Source organism: Daktulosphaira vitifoliae, unplaced genomic scaffold (assembly GCF_025091365.1).
Source record: "Daktulosphaira vitifoliae isolate Bord-2020 unplaced genomic scaffold, ASM2509136v1 Scaffold_1, whole genome shotgun sequence".
NCBI classification, from domain to species: domain Eukaryota; kingdom Metazoa; phylum Arthropoda; class Insecta; order Hemiptera; family Phylloxeridae; genus Daktulosphaira; species Daktulosphaira vitifoliae.
In genome coordinates, this window is record NW_026099572.1 from 63,308,010 (window position 1) to 63,327,666 (window position 19,657).

A 19,657-nucleotide genomic window follows, 5' to 3' on the forward strand; every position below is an offset into this window, starting at 1 on the left:
TGTTTTTTTTTTTATGTGTCTGTTACCACTTTTTCTCAGCTCTCATCGAACCGACTTCTTTCAATGATACGTCAAAAGATCACAAATTGTATCTAGTCAAAGACTTATGCTCAAAAATTGAAAAAATTTCCCTCATTCCCCATAAATAAAAGAAATCTCCAAAAAAATTACAAATTTAAAAAACGCTAATTTTTGACATTTTTTTAAATAAATCTGACCCTTTAGCAGCCCATAGAGGGGATTTAAAATGACAACTTTTTCACAAAAAATTTACTTTTTCAACTTGACTTTTAAAAGTGTTTCGGGAAGTTTGACAATTTTATATATATCTTAAATTAAAGATAATGTAATATACTTTATTATGGAAAAAAAAAATTTCTGACTTCATTTTGTCTTCACGGTGAAAATGGCAACCAAATGCTTTTTTTGTGTGAAAATTCTCGATTTTATATTTTACATTTTATACTTTATTATGTTATAACTTTTTGAAAAATGTATGGATCAATATAATTTTTTTATCTACAGATTTGCTTCAAAGCTTTTTTTATGATAGTGATTTTAATCACTGTCAGATATCATTATACTTGACTATACCACTGTGCTGGATTTTTTCAAATGGCAACATACTTAATTAACTTGTTTATTTACATGGTTGTTACATTGTAAAAATTTCAAAATATTTAATGATCTTATGGGATCTTCTAACTGTTTACTTATGTTTTAAACAAAATTTTATGAATCCTGTTTATCTAATAGGTAATAATGGGTGCATTATAGAAGAATTGCCATGCATATATTTTATAACTCATTTTCAGAAAAAATGGGTTTTCAACCTAAATTTAGTGAAATACTTTTTAAGAAAAGGAGCTTTCCTTAAATTTTAGGATTTTATAAGAAGTAGGAATACAAAATATAAAATAACTTTAAAAAATACTTTTTTTAAATTTGTAATATTACAATAAATTTTTTTAAAAAAACATTGGTTACTTAAGAAAAATAGTAATTTAAAAAATGAGTAACAAAATTTTTTTTTATTATTACATTCATATTTTTGCAATCATAACACCTATCAAGTAATATTTTATTTTATGCTAAAAGTAGTAGTCAATTTTATTTATCAAATAACCCTTCATTTATCAAGACTAGTAATAAACAAAAGAAGTTTATAACTGTGAGATATACATTAAACACAGGTTGTTGTTGATCATCATATTTTTTTTTTTATAAAATAGTCAAATAATATTCAAATTTAGAATAACACTTAAATTAATACAACTAGTACATAAAAACTATTACTTAAAAGTAATAAAAATATTAGTAAGAAAACAATAAATTATAGTTGTTCATAGGCGAGTGGCGAGGTCGACATTAGCTATCATAAAAATTCTGATTTTAAGTATAATTTAATTAAACTAAGTAAAATTGATGTCCAAATTTTTATGAATCTACTTAATCATTTTACTTTTTAAATCTAAATAAGACAAACAGCCAAAATCAATAATTTTTTTTAATTAAGTACAAACTTAAAAATGTATTCTACATTAATTAAAATAATAAAACTTTTCTTTTTAACATGTTACTTTATAATTTAAGACCCGGTTGTTTCTAAATTTTAAATAAAATTATCCAAAATTTAGAAAGAACCTAATTTAACTTTAATCAGTTGACAAAAAAAAAAATGTCATACAATTACCAAAAATTTTACTTTACTGTCCAAATAAGTTACAATAAATTCAATTAATTTTGGCATATTAGTTAAATAAATGTATAACTATAAAATACTTTCAAACAAACAATATAATAGATATTATAGAATACTCAAAATAGACATTCACACAACAATCATTATTACAACAAAAGTTTGCAATTTATTTTGAAGTAGAAATAATACATTGAAACAAAATAGTTTATAATTATATATATTTACTGTACTGTTGAATAATTATTAATTTATATTGCAAATTAAAACATAATTTTAATGATGGTGTTCTTTACAGTCATAATAAATAGTCTTTTTCCTAGCCTTAATCCCAACTACTTGGGGTTGGCCTCAGGCATAATAAATAGTAGTAAAATAATTTTAAGACAAAATTACTAAAAATAAATTTGTACTTAAATAATTAAAAATATGACATTTTATATTTTATTGCAGCAAAGGATTACATCAGTTAGAAATAATTCGAAAAAAAGATTATTGCTAAAAGGAATTATACTATGAAAATTCATATAGTACTTAATAACATCATATAATGAATATATACTTTTTCTAATTTATTATAAAAAAAAACTGGCTATAACAATCCATTTCCTTAAGTTTCGACTAAAATAGTAAATTCTACCGTCAAAACTGAAAATATTGATTAATCTAAATTTTCAGGTGTCGAGAAATAATGCAACATAAAGACGGAGATAGGGACGCAATCATTATTGTAACGGTACATACCTACATACGTACGAGGTATAGCGGCTGGCTAACCTCTAATATTGTAGCGCGCCTGATTATTTGTATTGATTATTTGGGTGCGATAAAGGAGCAACCGCGACGGCGTCTACAAAAAAAATGCATAGAAAGCAGCAGCGACCACCCTAAAAAAAAGTTAATGATACGACGTTTGATCCAAAAACTTTTTAATCAATTACGAAATTATCAGACATCACAATTAACTACGCTTAGCTGCAAAAAAATACCTTATAAATAATAGAGATCTTACCGTCATATCTTTCAGCTTGTTCGGCGAGCTTTGCCTTGTACACATTTTCTTCTCTTTCAGACATGACGAATTATTTTACTGTATTATTAAAGTAATAAAAATGATTAAGAACGCGTTAGCGCTTATGAGTAACAATCACAAAAATGAATTTATTAAAATGACAACGCGTCGTTTACTAATGTAATTTGACGTTATCGCGTAACGTACTGTCACACTTAGTACTTAATAAATAGTTCACCTCTCGAAGATGAACTGTAACTGTGTGAAAATTGAAATTTTTTGTAGAGACGTACGGCGTTTCACGCGAATTACTCACTGGATACGGTTAAGCGGTATTAAGAATAAATTTGAGTCCTATGAGGGAACGTTACACAGTTTCCCGTCGCCGACACACGAATGATCTGGATTTAATATGGCCGCACCCGGCAGGCCGCCAACATGACGCTGTTCATGGAAAAAACAAGTTAACTCTATGTAATTGATCATTTTTTTCACAATAAAAAGTTGGTTCTTTTTGAATACTTGCACTATGGTCAAACAATTCGGTTTGCATTTCACAGATAGAACTCGTAGTTTTTGCGTTGGTGTTGTCAGGTGTTATAGGAGTAATGAATCATAATCTCATAATTCAATTTTATTGAGTATATTACATACAGTGAATCTAGTAAATATTCCGACATAGTATTGAACAAATAATTTGCCTTTTGAATTGTCGTTGTCATACAGATTTTTAAATTAGATTTAATCAGTCGTTTGACACATTTTTTTAATGGTGTTTACCATACTTATCAGTCGATAAGACTATGACATTTTACTTTTCTAGACGATGTCCGAATATTTACTTAGCCCACTGTTTATTAAAGATAGATACATGACTCAAGATAGGTAAAACCCAAGTAAATTAATCAATCCACCTTGGGTACAACTAAATCAAAATTAAAATATCTTTTATTAAAAATAAATATAACTATTAAAACAAATTATGTTGATTTCTTAACTTATTGGTATATCATCGGAAATTTAATATTGTTGAAATATTAACGTATTCTTCGATAACCGAAGAAACGGCTCATAATTATTAGTTTTAGTAGTTCAAGTAGTCCCCTGGAAATATTTCTATCGAATAGCACCATCTGCTGATTAGCCTTCGTTTTTTTAATTAAATAAAATCTTAACCCGTTTTTCTGTTTGTTGAATAATATTTAAGATAATCACCGTGTTTTGATCATTCAATTACATTTAAAATTGCTTTTATTAGTTAAAGATTTTTTCATCAAGTTAAGTGGATGATTAATATTTATGGATTACATAAATACATATTTTAATTCATACCATCATTTGGTGTAAAATTTGTATTGATAAATATGAAACTATTTTGTCTAAAATATTTTTTCAATGTATAAGGTATCGGTTGTACTAAATTGTATTTTTTTTTATTGTCTATATGAATACTCACTTTTTACTAGTCCGATTTTTCTTAATAAAATGTCAAAAAATTGCAAATTGAATCTAATGAAGCTATTGGGGCTATAATTTAGGAAAATCCACTAAATTTCTATAATAATTATTAAAAGAATATACCAATAAATTATTATTGTTATAAAACTGTCAATATTGATGTTTTTATTTTTCACTTTACGGTGGTATAACTATTTGAAAACTTGATGGATCTTTAGAACATTTTTACTAACAATAATTTAGATATTTACCTTCCTGACAACATACTTTTGTTTGGAAATCCAAATATTAACAAAAGTATTGGGGGGCTTAAACATCATGGAAAATTTTGTTTTTATTTTTGATAATATTTAAAAAGGCTTGCGTACTTTAAAGTTACCTAGGCCAAATTGAAGCTAATAAATTGTATATTAGAGGATAACAGAAAAATATTTGGAAACTTAATTATCTATCTATAATATAGATAGATTATATAGATATTGTTAATATAGATTCTATATTAACAATATTTTTTTCGGGAGTTGAACATTTTTACCATCCTTCAATATGCATATTAATATATGTTAAATTCTATTTTCATGGCGAGTTTTTGTAAATATTTGAAAAAACTCTCTCAACAAGTATTTATATTTAATGTCACTTAACACTCATTTATTTATTTTTAACGAGGAGTCATTTTTAAAAATGGGGGTACTTAAAATAGTGATTATTATTTATATAAAAATTGTAGTTCTTGTTTAACTTCGTAGAACATACACATAAAAGAAAAATTAACAGGACAAATTTTATATTTTAAATTTATAGTAAATTAAATGAACTAGCGTTTTATATGTATGTATTTAAAGAGTAAAGAATTTCTATAACACTTATATAAGTCATGTTCAAAAAGTTAACTTTGTAAGTTGCTATTTTTAACCCCACTCTATAATAGGAAAATTAACCAATTTTTTAAAGTTTATAGAAACGTAAAAATAAAAATGTAAAATTGCCGACTTAAAAATTGTAATTCTTTAGGAACACCATTTACGGGGTTGGAGAAATTTTTTTTAATTATGAACGTAATATATTTAACTATACAATTTTTCGACAAATCGTTCGTTGAGTAAAATGGATCCAGTAAGACCAGGAGATTAAAATCCAATAAACCACCGCGGATCGCTTATTAATTATAAGGAAATAAAAAAATTGGTTATTCTGTTCATTTTTTATATATTGGATTAAAAATTACTACAGTCCTTATATTTTTACGGAATGATTACATATTTTGAAAAAGGTAGGTAAATGCTTCTTTAAACAATTATAATATTTTGACAATTTTAGTAAAATAAGATATTTATTTTAAAATATAAGCTAAATTAATTCAGATATTTTAAAAAGGAGTTTTATTCATAAATATTTAATGTGTATACAGTTCATTATCTAATTATCATTTAATTTCTATAGAATTATTAACTGACTAAATTGAATTCAAAGAAATAAATATGGCTAGTCAAGTTAGCTGCTGATAAAAATACTAGAAAGTATTTCATAAAAAATAGTATGTCTACAGTTAATTACTAATATATTTACATACTAGGACTAGACATATATTATCTTACCTGTGCTGACTTTTATAAGCTATAATAAATTAAATAATAAAATATCAGTTTAAAAGGGCAGTACATAAATATTTTTAAGTCACATTCAATGTATTATATATAATGTATAGAGCTACTTAAATATAAGTACACCAAATATTAATATACAATTACAGAAACTATGGAGGTAATAATACAAGAATAGGCCAAACAAATTAGGTTTTCATATTATTGTAAAATAAATAGGTACAATTTGAGAATTCAAAATAAAAATAATAAGACAATTTTTTTTTTGTAAATTGTGATTAGTTTCTATAAAAAAGAATCTATTAGTAGAAAATAAAAATTACATTAAAAACAAAATTTTAACTATATAATAATTAACAACAATTTTTAAAGCAATTTGAATTTTATTTTAATTTAATAAACGTTCAGAAATTTAACCAATAGACAAATTGCTATGATGGTTTTTAGTAACTTATAAATAAATTTAATGTTAACAAGTCATATTTTTATTAATTGATTATTTACAAATTGATAGATCAATACTTAACAAAATAAAACCACTTGTTTCTAATGTAAATTGCATTACTAAACAAACATCAGAACTATCTTAACATTCAATAAATGCAATTAATTATTATTTAAAATCAAGAAAACAAATGGTTAATAATTTCAAAGATATATAACATCTTTGCATAAGTTGTAATACATTTTGGTAATATTTTTAAATTAAAGAAGATTAATTAAGGTGACAATTATTTTTCAAATGAATTATGTAAACCAGCAATTTAGTTTTTAAGTTGTTTTTATGCATTTAATTAAATTATAATGTATATTTAAAATAATAATGTATATAAGACAGTAATCATTTCAAAAAAAGATTAGTAAGTTATTTCAAATCAAAAAAAATTATGCTATCTTCTGATATAACATATTGAATGTTACTGATAGACTATAATAGAAAATTTCATATTTTTATTAGAAAAAGTAATATAATGATTATACATTTTGAGAAAACCAGATAAAAAGAAAAAGCATAGACAAATATTTTATAATATATTACTCTTAAATAATTTTCTAAAAAACTTTAATTTAAAGATTTTGACATGGCTTTTTAACTTTAGTTAAGTTTTAACATTTATTAACAACTGTTATTTTACAAATGTCATGTAATCAATAATAATATCACTTTTATTTTTAATATTTCTACATTTGCAAAAAGAACTAATTATTTGCCACCTGAAATTCATGTTTTTAAATATGTTTAATAATATATAAATATATATTTTATCATGGTAACCACAAAATTAAATACTAATATAAAATAATTTTCAAAATTAGTTAACATTATAACCATGAAATAAATAAAAAATAGTAGTTTTGATAACTAAAACCGAACATTATATACTTGTATAAAATCACCAAAAATTCTCAAAGAAATTATGTATACATTCACCATATTTAAGTAATTTTTATTACACCCACACACACACTGCAAAATAAAATAAAAACAAAAAATGACAAATATAGAAAGTGGAATGACTTTTCTTTCTATGTAAATAGGTACTAAAAAATTTATATGGCAAAAAAATCAAATAAAATTAGAAATAAAACTGATTAATTGGCTGATTAGGCATACTATAGTTATTAATGTGCACAACTCAAATCATACTATATTGTTAACTTGAGTCAAAACTAAATTTAGAAAATTTAATGTAAGTTTCTATTCTTTCAATATTTTATTATTAATAATTTATCTGTTGTATAAATTTTGAAATAAAGCTTTGGATTTTAGATTTATTATGTTGAGGATTTTTTTTAATCAGCATCTGCTTTCATTCCTCTTACAGTGCCTTCATTTAGTTGCTGAAATAAAAATAATATATAGGTTAAAATTAATTATATTATACATCATTATATAACTGTACTTTATTTAGTTCTTCTCTAGTTTTATCCTCAATTTCTCGAATGTCTTTAAGAGTAAGCCCATGCCAGCGATCCATCCAACAAAATACTTGTCTAAATTGCATTATTTTCAAGGAATTAAAGAAAATTAAAAGAGTTATTAAATATTATACAATTAACCTATATTTACCTATGAAAATTAGTAAACAAACGTCGTTCTGACTTTTGAATTAAGTTTTCTACTCGATTTTGTAGCCCAAACCATTTGAAATCTGCTGATACTAGCTTGTAGCAAGTCATAACTGGATTTGCCTAAAAATGCAGTAAATCTTTAGTCAGTAAAATACTAGGAGTTGTTATATATAATTACTTATAATAATATACCTTTTTTATAAATATAATTTTTTTAAATAGTAGAAACTATTTTCATTAGGTTAATCCAAGCCATTTTTAAACATTTTTTTTATACATAGTAAACACAATCTTCTTTTTTTAATAGTTGAACTTATGATAATATATAGAGCACAGAGTATAAAAGATTCTAGACAATTGTGACTTTACAAAATAAAATATATAAGTAACTTTTTGTAATTAAAAAGTTTTAATCTTAAAATATATTTGTTGCTCTCAGTACATTGGCTTTGAATTCATAGATGTAGCTTGAAAAATTAGTCTGTAGGGGCTACAGTGTCACATTCTATTTGGATAAAAAAACATGGCAGGAAGCTTTTTTACTACAGTGCTATATCTACTGTCTTACCTCCAAAAAGAAATTCAGTTCATTTGAAATGGCTATAAATGTGTCTGTAGGGGCTTCAGCTCCTACGAAAACTACGCTATTACATGAAATTTCATTAGAGATGATTAGGATCCCATTAAGGAAAACTACTAATTTCCTTTCTACTAAAGAAAGAAAATTAATAGTTGATTAGGTAAAAATGTTAAAAACACTACAATAAAGTGGTTTAACATATATTTTTATATTATGATACATATGAGGTTTTAGTAGAAAGTTTACCAACAGCATTCATGATACGCTTTATCATTTTTCATTTAAAAAATGGTTGGTTAATATTTTAAAAAAATTACCCTCATTCCAGTTTTTTAGAAAAAAAAAAAACATTTATCGCACCTGTACTAAGTTCAAAAAGAAAAATTTGAGTATTTCTAAATGTAAATGGGTTAGTTAACAACTAACATCACATTTATTAATCAAAAAAAGATTTTTAACTTAATCAAAATTTTCACTTTATTCAAATTGCTATGAATGTAGTAATAATAATTACATTATCTATCCAATTTCCACAAAGTGGACCTCGTCCAGTTTTTTTGCTTTGGAACTTTTTAGGATCTTCATCTTCTTTGTAATCTGAAGATGAAACAGCATCATTTCCAATGTCAATCATTTGTACGTCTCGATGCTTTAATTTTTCAGGTGGAAGTTCATGAACCTGTTATTTTATATTTTTATTAGTCTATTAATACAAATTGTTTTCTCTTTAAATATTGTAAGCTTGAAATATAAAAATAATTAAAAATAGAAGAGACTGACTATATTTAATTGGTTATATATCATACTATTACAATAAATGTTGTAATCTTAGAACAAAAAAGTTTGTTTAGAATTTTGTTATTTTTATAACTAATCTGATGCTCATATTTAAAAGGTATAATAAAGATAGCTCAGATATGCTAAATCATATATGATGATAAATTTTGTACAGTATATTAAAAAAAATAAAATACATATTTGTAGAGATCATAGGGCAAGTTGTCAAATTTTGTTTGGATGAAGGCTTAATTTTAATTTCTCTCTTTTTGAAAAATATTTATATAAAACAGTATATGTATATATATATATATATGATTTTTCTTGACTTTGGAGTTTTTTTAAATCAAACGATAAATGATATTTGATTTTAACGGAATAGACAATGGACTGCTGTACAATAATATTAACTTAAAAGTATTTATTTTACTGAAAAATTAATTTTTTTAACTTGAACTTTTTTTTTCCAATACTCTAAAACTTTTTATTAAGATATTCAATCTTAAGTTTATATAAAATATTAGTATGTTTTAAATATGTATAGGTAGAAAGCAATAAATAGCATGCAAAAGCAGTAAATTTTAAAATTTAATAAAATTATTAATTTAATGCCAACATTTAACAATTAAAACCATAATTGGTTAGAATGTGTAACATAATAATGGCCCTTAAAAAATAATAAAGCAAAACTAGTTATTATAATAATCTAAGTTCCTTAAAAACTAATTGTTAGTTTTTTTATAAGAAACTAAAATAATTTAAAAACTTATTCTTTTTTATCTATTTATATATAAATAGGCAATTACGTTTATCATATATGAATAAATTTCGATGTCACTAATAACTTTAATTTATACTCCCACATAAAATGATAACAAAACATGTAATTAAATTTAGTAAAAACATATTTCAAATTTTATAAATATTTAATCAAAATTAATTACATGAAGTTGAATAAATAAAAAATTAGAAAATCAGCTCTGTAATTTTATTACTAAACCATAAATTAAGTACAATTTCTTACGGTTTAAAAAAATCAAATAAATGACACAATTGATTTTATAAAAACCATTTTTTCAATAGAAATTGTATAATGTTTTATATTTTTGTTTAATGGTATAACCCAACCCAATCAATTATTAAATATATAAAAGCAAATAAGAAATAAATGGCTTGTTTCATGTTTTAGTTTGAAGTTAGTTTTTAAGAGAGGGTTACTTGCTTAAATTTAATTTTTAATAGGAAAACTAATTTTAGGGTATTTGAGGTAAATTTTGACAAAAATTTAATTTGCCTAGAAAATAAAAATAGAAAATTACACAAATTTTACTTATTAACAATTACAACACATTTTATATTATTTTTTCTTATTGATTTAGACAATTATGACACTAGTATATATTTCAAAACATATCAAACATCTAACTTAATATTATAAGTGTTTATGTATATATTATAGCACTTACATTTTCTTGTGTACCTTTATCAGCGATATGATAAGATTCTATGATTAAACTGAAATTTTCTTTCATATAGTTTGGATTCTGTATATATAAGTAAACACCAAACAAAAAGCAAATACATTAAATAGCATCTTATTAAATATATAATGAATATATTTATTTTTTAATCGCCTTCTTAGGTAAGTTATTATTAGGGTTTGTGGAAAAGGGGCATATATATATATATATATATATATATAGCTCACTATAACAGTATCAAACCTTGGTATTTAGTTATGTTTTCTAATTGAGCATTGGAGATTTTAAAAAAGTTTTGTATGCGACTTTCTTAAGAAATAGCTTAACAGTAATTTTTTTAGTATTTATAATGTATCACAACTTTTTAATGTTCCTTAAAGTTGATAAGCAATAGTTTTATAAATCATTCTACATAATTCAAGTGTTAGAATATTGTTAAATTCGATAAGTATTTAAGAATACACTGATGTAAATTTTACTGGTAATTTAGCTAATTTATCCTATTAAAGTAATAAATCACCATCATTAAATAGATGAATAATTCATAAATAAAAAGTGACATAAATGTTTATATACCCAAGCATGGAGTTAAAGCACATGATATTATATCCCAGTAAGCAAACTTAAAATTTTATTCAATATTGAAAATTATGAAATTAATCCCTCAACCTTTCAATTTTCACTTACATTATTTTGTGTCCCTCGATCAGCATAATGGAATGATTCTATAGTTAAGGTAAATTTTTCTTTCATATAATTAGGATTCTAAAAATAAAATTTAATCTTTCAAAAACTAAAGTTCTTTATTAAATGACATAATTTGTTCTATACTTCTAAATATAATAGAAACATAACTACTGAATTAAAGTAAAAGTTTTTGGTATCAAAATGTTTCTTTAACACATATCTATAAAATGGCTATCTTCAAATAAATAAATAAAATATATAACATGTTATGTAAATCATAAGTTATATGAGTTGTCAGTTAGATCTGTTCCACTGTGTATATATATATATTTATTATACCCCAAACAAAGAGTTTTTACAAAATAATATTGTGATTAACCTCATTATATGTAAGTACAATAAAGTCTTTATAAGTGTAATTATAAAGAATCATGAAAGACAAATTTAAGTAAACACAGTATGTTTATAATAATAACATAATAAATAAAGAAAAAGATAAAATAAAAATTTTTATTTCATCAAAATAGTAAGCTTTTAGAATGATAAAAGCTTACCACTAATGTTTTTATAACCTAAAATTATTATATTAGTATAACTATTATTTGACTGTTTTAGTTTTGAATTTAAATCTTCGGTAAGAAATACACATAACTAATAATTAAATATAGAATTTTTATCTTCAATTTTACATTTGTTACTCAAGATATATAATTTAAACTAAGTAATAAATGCAAATATCCAATAAAATACATTATCAAAAACAACTTACAGTAATTACAGTTCGACAATATGGATAAGCATTCCATGCTTCTTCATGAACTTCTAATGCTCCTTTAGGAGCTATAAGTTTTATCATTCCAGGTACTTTACTAAAAGAATTAAAATTATTATCACTAAAAATAAATAATTGACTTATAGTGTCAGATTTAATAATAACAATAATTTATCTTATTTTAGTGTTAAATATCAAAAAAACTTTATGTAAAATTAATAATATTTATTTCGAGAATACAAGTTCATTTATACAGATATTTTATTTTAATTAGTATAATTATTTTAAATTCATAACATTGAATGTAAATTAATAATTTTTTTATCATATGATGATAATATATGATGAATATAAATAGTTCTATAGTGGAATTTGTTTTGGTATTAACAAGGTACCATTTATCCCTGTATGCTATCAATCTAGAAAAAATTATATTGACATAAAAAACATAAGTGTGCAATAGCCTAGTGATAAGGTTTGTCTTTACGATATCTTGAATTATAGTATTTAATGTTGCACTGTACCTCTATTTTTTACATGGCTGTGTAAATATATTTATGTAAATTTATAATAATTATCATAAAAAATTTACTTCAATCATTAATTATAAAAATACAGAAAAAAAATTATTTTCTCTTAAACACAAAGTAAAATATAACTGATATACAAGGTCCAACATAAATAAAACTGTAATTATTAGCTCATAAATTAAACATTTTTGTCATCATATGTTATTTTTTAACTTATAAAGAGAATGATTCAGAAATGTTTTTTATTTTTGAGCCAGTTAAGCATGTATGTTTCTATTTAAAAATTCAAAGGCATACAATTATAAGGAGAAAAAAAAGGGGATAGAATTATATACCTTAGTTAATTAAAGTGTGTACATAATAGTATTTAAGACATAGTAAGCAAATAATCCTGTATATTAGAATTATTTATATTATTATAAGGAAGGAAGGCAACAGTTTTTAGTAAATTTAATAATAATAAAAACTATAAATAAGGTATTATTTATATAATAGTCATATATTAATTGAAAAAAAATTGAAATGTTTCAAAGGAGCTATACAAATTTTATTTCTATTGCAATAATAATGCATGGTTTAATTTATAATTATCTTTGTAATGAGCATTATTTATACTTCTAAACATGACAAGTAGATATAAATAAATAAAATTAATTATCAATGATAATTGAAAATATAATTGTAGATACTTTTAATGATTGCCAATACTAATGAATTAAATTATACTAAAATTAATTAATAATTAAAACATAAAACTCAATATAAATTACAATTGGTTAAAAAAATTGATTAAATATTGTGTATTGGTTTTTAAGAAATTCAATGTTATTTTATTAACCTTCAAAAAACACACTATTCAATGTTATTTGGAAAGAATATAATAATTTTTGTAAAAAGATTTAGATACCAATATATTACCTGTATACATTTTATTTAGATATAAGTTTAATAAAAAATAAAAATGAAAAACTATTTATGAGTGATTATTTCATAAGAATAATTATTATTAAATATTAGGGAAAATAAAAAGCACTTCATAATTCCTCTATTTCTATAAATCTAATAAATTAATAGAAAACATTAAAATTTTAAACAAATTTACCTAGCCAAGTGGTATACTTTGTAGGTATATTGCCCTTCTGAATACTTTCCTCCTAAAAGAGGGTAGTTTGAAAAAGGTTCATTTTTTAGAACTTCTATACCTTCTCCTCCACCAGTTTCATTTTTGCTGGCTTCAGCAACAGAATAAAGCTGAGCAATTTGATACTAAAAATTACAAAAACATTTTATACTTTTATTTTTTTTCAACAACAATAAAGAATACTGTTTGTATAAGATACATTTAAGTCTTAGAAAATAAATGTTTTATAAATATTAAAATATAAAGACTATTACGCACAAATTATTTTAATTAATCAAATAATATTAAATAAATGAAAATGAATACTTACTTCTTCAACAGTGAGAGGAAGCACTACACGACTGAAACAATTAAATGAATGAACATAAATATTGAAAAATATATCTTCATCAGTGGCGTATTCAGAATTTTTTTGAGGAGATGGTTGGTAGTAATTAAAAATATATATATAAATAATTTTTTTTTTTTAATTTTAAGTGATTTTTAGTATAAATAACTATAATTTGTATGTATTAATTTTTTACATTACTTTTTAAATATTAATAGAAATATATTTTACATTTTGTTCCTATTTGATATTTATAATATTATTTTTAATTTAGAATGAAAAGGTTAGAAATTGAAATACTGTTTCAAAAATTGTTGTTAACCAGTAATTTCTTTAATTAGATTATTTTCTATTTTATAAGCTAGTTAAATATATATGTTGCTATTTAAAAATATTAAGTTGACACCCATTTAAGTCATAAGGGATGATTCTAAAATATAATTATTATTATTTTCCATACATTTTTTTAAAATATAATTTTGTTATAATGAATCTTTATAAAATAATAAATGCAAAAATGTTGCATCAAAAAGAACATATTCCAATTTTTTGTCACTCATTAATACACATACTGAATATTCATGACTATATGACATGTAATTTTTAATAATTTTAAAGAATATAATAAAAAGTTACTTAGTTTCCAAATTATTTTTTTTAGTAAAAAAATGAAATACTAAGGATCAAAAAATAATCATTAACCATAGAATTATAATTTATATTTTAAGGGCAAAATATCTGAATATAATCAAATTAGCTCTACTAATTTAATTACCTTTTATTACATAATTACATATTTCAAATAAATTGTTTACATAAAATTCATCAAAGTAACAAATTATTTTTTGTTGTTTGATAAGAGAATTGAAAATTTTATTTTACTATATTTAAAATTAAAATGTTTTACTTTATTTAAACTTTCATTTTTCAATGGAATATTAAGAAACTAAAAAGTTTGAAAACTTTAAAAATATAATATTTAACTGAGAAAAATTTGAGTAAATAAATAACATATTTAGTTTATTAATTAATATTTATGAAAAGTGAATAACTACATGCTAATATATGCTTTATATAAGTGAAGTTAAGTAAAGTTATTGTTAAGTAGGTCAATTTTTATTTTTTTAAGAATTTCATAAAATAATAATCCTTAATTATAACAGTAATAATTAGAAGACAAATTTAAATGATTTTAAAAATATTTGTGAAGTTATTCAGAAAACACCATCAGCCAGAAAAATTTTTAATAATTGTCTTGAAAAATTAGTAATGTGATATTACCAAAATTATAGTTTTAGAAGGGGTATCAGGGGCATTAATCCCTCTAAAACAAAAAATATTTTACACTCCTATATAGACCTATAATAAAGTTGAATTTTCAAAGTGGCTAAAACAAAATTTATAAATGCAAAAATTTGTAATAACTTTTGAAAGACAAATTTTATTTTAATATACTCCTTACTAGTTTATAACTTGAATAAAAAGAATTTTTTAATATAATATCAAAAAAAGTATCAAGTTATAATACTTATTGGAAATTTAGACATATAACACATTAATAAAATTATAAAAAACATGAAAATAGAAAAAATAAAAATTATTCAAAATGTGGTTTCAATATTTTAATTTGATTTATAATTAAATTTATATTGTGTGTCTTAGACACATAGTACGGGTATTAAATTTAAAAACCCAATTTGAATCATAAATTCAATTTTTGATAATTAACAAATAAATAATGCAGTGATTTAAATAAATTAACAATAAATATAATAATTTGATATTAAAGACATATATTTGTATTACATAGATAATATTTACCATTTGCTAAAAATCTTACTTACAATTCTTTGATGAGCATTTTTCAATGGGGTTTGTACAATTTTGTAATGATAAGTTATACACGTTGCTAAAAAAATATATATAGCTAAAATGACTAATTCTTGATTTAAATAATATTCCGATTGACGAAGTATAAATATATACCTCGTAAGTTAGTTTTTATAATTGTTTAACAATTAAATAAATAATAAATAAAAATTGTATATTTATATATACAATAGAAACACGCAAAGGGTTTTTAATAATTAAAACTGGGCCTACAACACCCAAAAAGCACTATTCTGGAAATATGAACTGTGCATAAAACTACAGATAGTAAATCTAATGTTGCCAAACTACTGATAAGTGAGTATACAGGAGTACGAAAATACAGAAAAAAAATACGAGGTTCTAAGACCTTCAAATCGATTGCCAGACCTGTTTTACTACTACTACTACTACTTCTGCAATCGACTCCATCCTTGGTGCAGCGTATACGACAAAAATTATCAAAATTCAATAGCTCACATTGGAATGTGAAACAGCAATGAAACAGCGGCATCTCCCAAATTAACCGATAACTAGATTTTATCAATTGAACTGGCATACATTTTTTGAATTATTATTTCAATATCAAAAATTACATATTGCTTGAACTTAAGTTTTCATTGTTTTAATTTAAAAATTGCTGAGATATTTCTATTAAATAAAAAGAAACGTTAACAATAAATAATTCTCAACATTTAATGTTTTAGTGTGCGGTTAGGGAACTCAATAAGCTCGTGTTTTTCCATATAAAACAAAATCCTTAGATTGAAACCTTTTTCTTTTCTTCCCAAATGGTTAGTTATTTTTTAAATTTGTTGCGATTCTTATTCATATTCTATTGTTGAGCTTTTTTTTTGGTCATCAAACTTTATATTTTAAGAAATTTGTATAAAATTATGAGAAATCAAATATTTTTAAAATTATAACTTCTTATAAATAAATTTTGGTTGCACCACTGAGTCAGTTAAACGATTAGATCATGTTTATGTATTTTGTTACCAACATTTTTTTTTAAATCATACTTAAAGGTTTTTATGACATATTTTTTAGCTTCGTATCTTAAAGCTTATTGTCTTTAATACTTATGGTTTCTAGAGGTTTCGTTAATTGAAGTTCTAGAAATTTAAAAAGAAAGAAACTTTGAAAATGCCTCATATAATGGTTTTGTAATTTTGAGATTCTTTTAAAATTGAAAGTAATTGTTTCAATTTTAGAAGCTAAATTTAGGTTCTTTAAACGTATAGATTATGAGAGTTCTACATTTTTATAAACAGACACAAAAAAAAAAACACCAAGGTAACAGTGGCATATTAAGGGTTTCAGTAGTTTTTATTTGATATTCTAAAATTTTTTATTGAGTAAAATAAATATTTTTTTCATAGCTTATCTTAAAAGATATTTTACACTTAAAAATTTAGAATATGCATAAACGTAAGAATATTAATTATAAATAAAAATACATATAATGTTTACTTGAGTTTTAACAGATATTCAGCTATGACGTCCCCTAAGGTTTGAAGAGGGCCTTTTTCGTCCTGGGATAGCTGTTTCAGGTAGATTTATATAGACATTCCATTGTATGGTAAAAACAATAACTTCACATGGAGCTTTTTAATTTTTATGCACATTTTTTTAGATTATTTATTGTATAATCTGAGTACTTTTCTGGCTAAATTTTTTTAAAATCTGATATTCATTTAATATACGAATTTTGCGCACAATGGACCAACAGGTCTGAGTGCATGGGCATTATGTCCACCTCAATAATAACTAATATACGAATTTATATAAAATATAAATATTAGTTTAAACAATATTTTATTTCATTAAAAATAAGTCTGGTGCACATTTGGAACGCCTATGATATGGTTAATGTTGCTAGCAATTAAAAGCTTATTATAAATATTAAGAAATATACTAACACATATAAATAATTATAAACCATATAAAACATAATTTACAAATTTAAGTTTGGTTTAATGGAAAAATAAATTTAGACAGGATAGTTGTTTCAAACTTTAAAATCCTATAATAACTAAAAATAAGTCACTTATTTCAGTGATAGTTAAATATAAAATGTATTACAATATTTAGAGTCGATTAATTTTTTCAATAGTTTTAATTATTGATAAGTTTGATAACGTGGTAAAGTTAATATAATGTGCATTCTGGTGAGAAACGACGAGTGTGCCAGTTTTCAACAATTTGTGTGCCTTGTAAGTGCATTTTTTTTTAAATCAACTAAACAATTTTAAATGTGTAAAATATTAGTTTTATACACAGTTAATAAATAAATTTGTTAATATTGCAATTATATAACATGAATCTCTAAGTAGTAAAGTTTGACATTATTTCATTTCTTTCAAATTAAAAATAACAAATTTTAGTGCATATTAAAAAAGAATTTATTAAAAAATAAATATATTTTATTAGGAATTTCATTTATTATAATTATTTGTAATAATTGTTAGAATTATCTATTTAAATATAATTTGTTGAAATGTTCTCTATTTTTTACTTTTTAAACTATTTTATTCTTATTTTAATTTTTATATTAAAAAAATAAATCAACTTAAGCGGTTGATTTGTTAATAAGTATTATTTTAGTTATGCATTATGGGTTAAACATCTTAATTTAGTTTTCTTTAACCGATGTTTTTTTAAGGTGCATGACACCCTAAAACCATTTTAACAGTAATTCATGGAGACGGGTATCATTAGAATAATCATCGTCAATGGTTATAAAAATAATGATACCATACACGTTTTATAATCAAGGACTAATTTATTTACAATGAATAATTTAAATTAGCCAAGAATGTCTGCATAAATACTATAACCACTTTGAATTTATGCAAATATCATTTATATGGTCATTGTATGAGAATTATTTTGTTAAAAGTATACGATAATAAATTATTTATTTTTAAATTAAGAAATAACTTTAATCACAACAGTTCTTTTATAAATTGAAAATATTTAACTTATAAATATGTACTAAAAGAATTTTTTCTACAGAGATCGGGTACATGAGCAAAAATCAAAAAGCAATCAATGGATCCTCTTTATATAAACATTTATTTTAGTATCTATGCTATTTAAAAGAAATATTAAGAAAATTAGATATTTTTCACGCGAGTATCATTGAATTTTTACTTTTAAAAGCAAAGAGTATTTTTTTATTGTTAAAATTATAATAATATTCTTTATTGTAAGAAAAGGGTTCAAATATTTCTTTTTATAAAAAATGATCATTATTTTTTATGTTTTTACAAATGCTTAGCTTATTAGAGAGTAAAATAAAAAAAACTGCTGTCCTTATAATAAAGTCGTTCTTTCAAGGTTTCGGAGTTAGTGAACTTGTTTTTAGTTAAGTTATACATCATGGTCAACAAGTTGTATGTTTAGACCTATGTGCATTCAGCACCTATCTATTGTTACACTGGGAGTGTCGTGGATTGTATGGTAAGACTTTTACAACAGAAATAAAAGAATTATCTGCATATGAAAATACTCATTATTGATTACCTAATTATATTCCCAAACTAATATAAATACAATTGAAAAATTGTGTGTGTATTTTATAATAAATTAATATAAAATTTGGTAATTTATTTATTATAAACTAGTTATTTAAACCAAAAAT

General features: G+C 22.6%; 2 protein-coding genes across 6 annotated transcripts in view; both read right to left on the bottom strand.

Annotated features, from left to right (window-relative positions):
* Nucleotides 1-3,120, bottom strand: part of LOC126900427 (14-3-3 protein epsilon) — a 10,622-nt gene extending 7,502 nt beyond the window's left edge. The window contains exon 1 of the mRNA XM_050676138.1: nucleotides 2,712-3,120. Within this exon, the coding sequence (XP_050532095.1) occupies nucleotides 2,712-2,775 (64 nt within the window). The 5' untranslated portion in view covers nucleotides 2,776-3,120. The remainder of the gene's footprint in view (nucleotides 1-2,711) is intronic.
* A 2,408-nt stretch (nucleotides 3,121-5,528) lies between these two features.
* On the bottom strand, nucleotides 5,529-16,408 carry LOC126910291 (phosphatidylinositol transfer protein alpha isoform). 5 transcript variants are annotated; one of them, XM_050692727.1, is made up of 11 exons: nucleotides 16,129-16,408; nucleotides 15,987-16,051; nucleotides 14,125-14,155; nucleotides 13,776-13,939; nucleotides 12,141-12,240; nucleotides 11,372-11,449; nucleotides 10,670-10,747; nucleotides 8,941-9,105; nucleotides 7,845-7,966; nucleotides 7,678-7,768; nucleotides 5,529-7,615 (listed from the first exon to the last, which is right to left on the bottom strand). In XM_050692727.1, exons 2-11 carry the CDS (start codon nucleotides 16,001-16,003, stop codon nucleotides 7,568-7,570), a joined length of 894 nt encoding a protein of 297 aa, XP_050548684.1. In that variant the 5' UTR covers nucleotides 16,004-16,051; nucleotides 16,129-16,408; the 3' UTR covers nucleotides 5,529-7,567. The 5 variants fall into 5 exon arrangements, with proteins under 5 accessions (XP_050548684.1, XP_050548683.1, XP_050548687.1 ...); XM_050692726.1 differs by having other exon boundaries at nucleotides 15,987-16,408; XM_050692730.1 differs by lacking the exon at nucleotides 11,372-11,449 and having other exon boundaries at nucleotides 15,987-16,407.
* Between the last annotated feature and the right edge of the window lie 3,249 nt (nucleotides 16,409-19,657).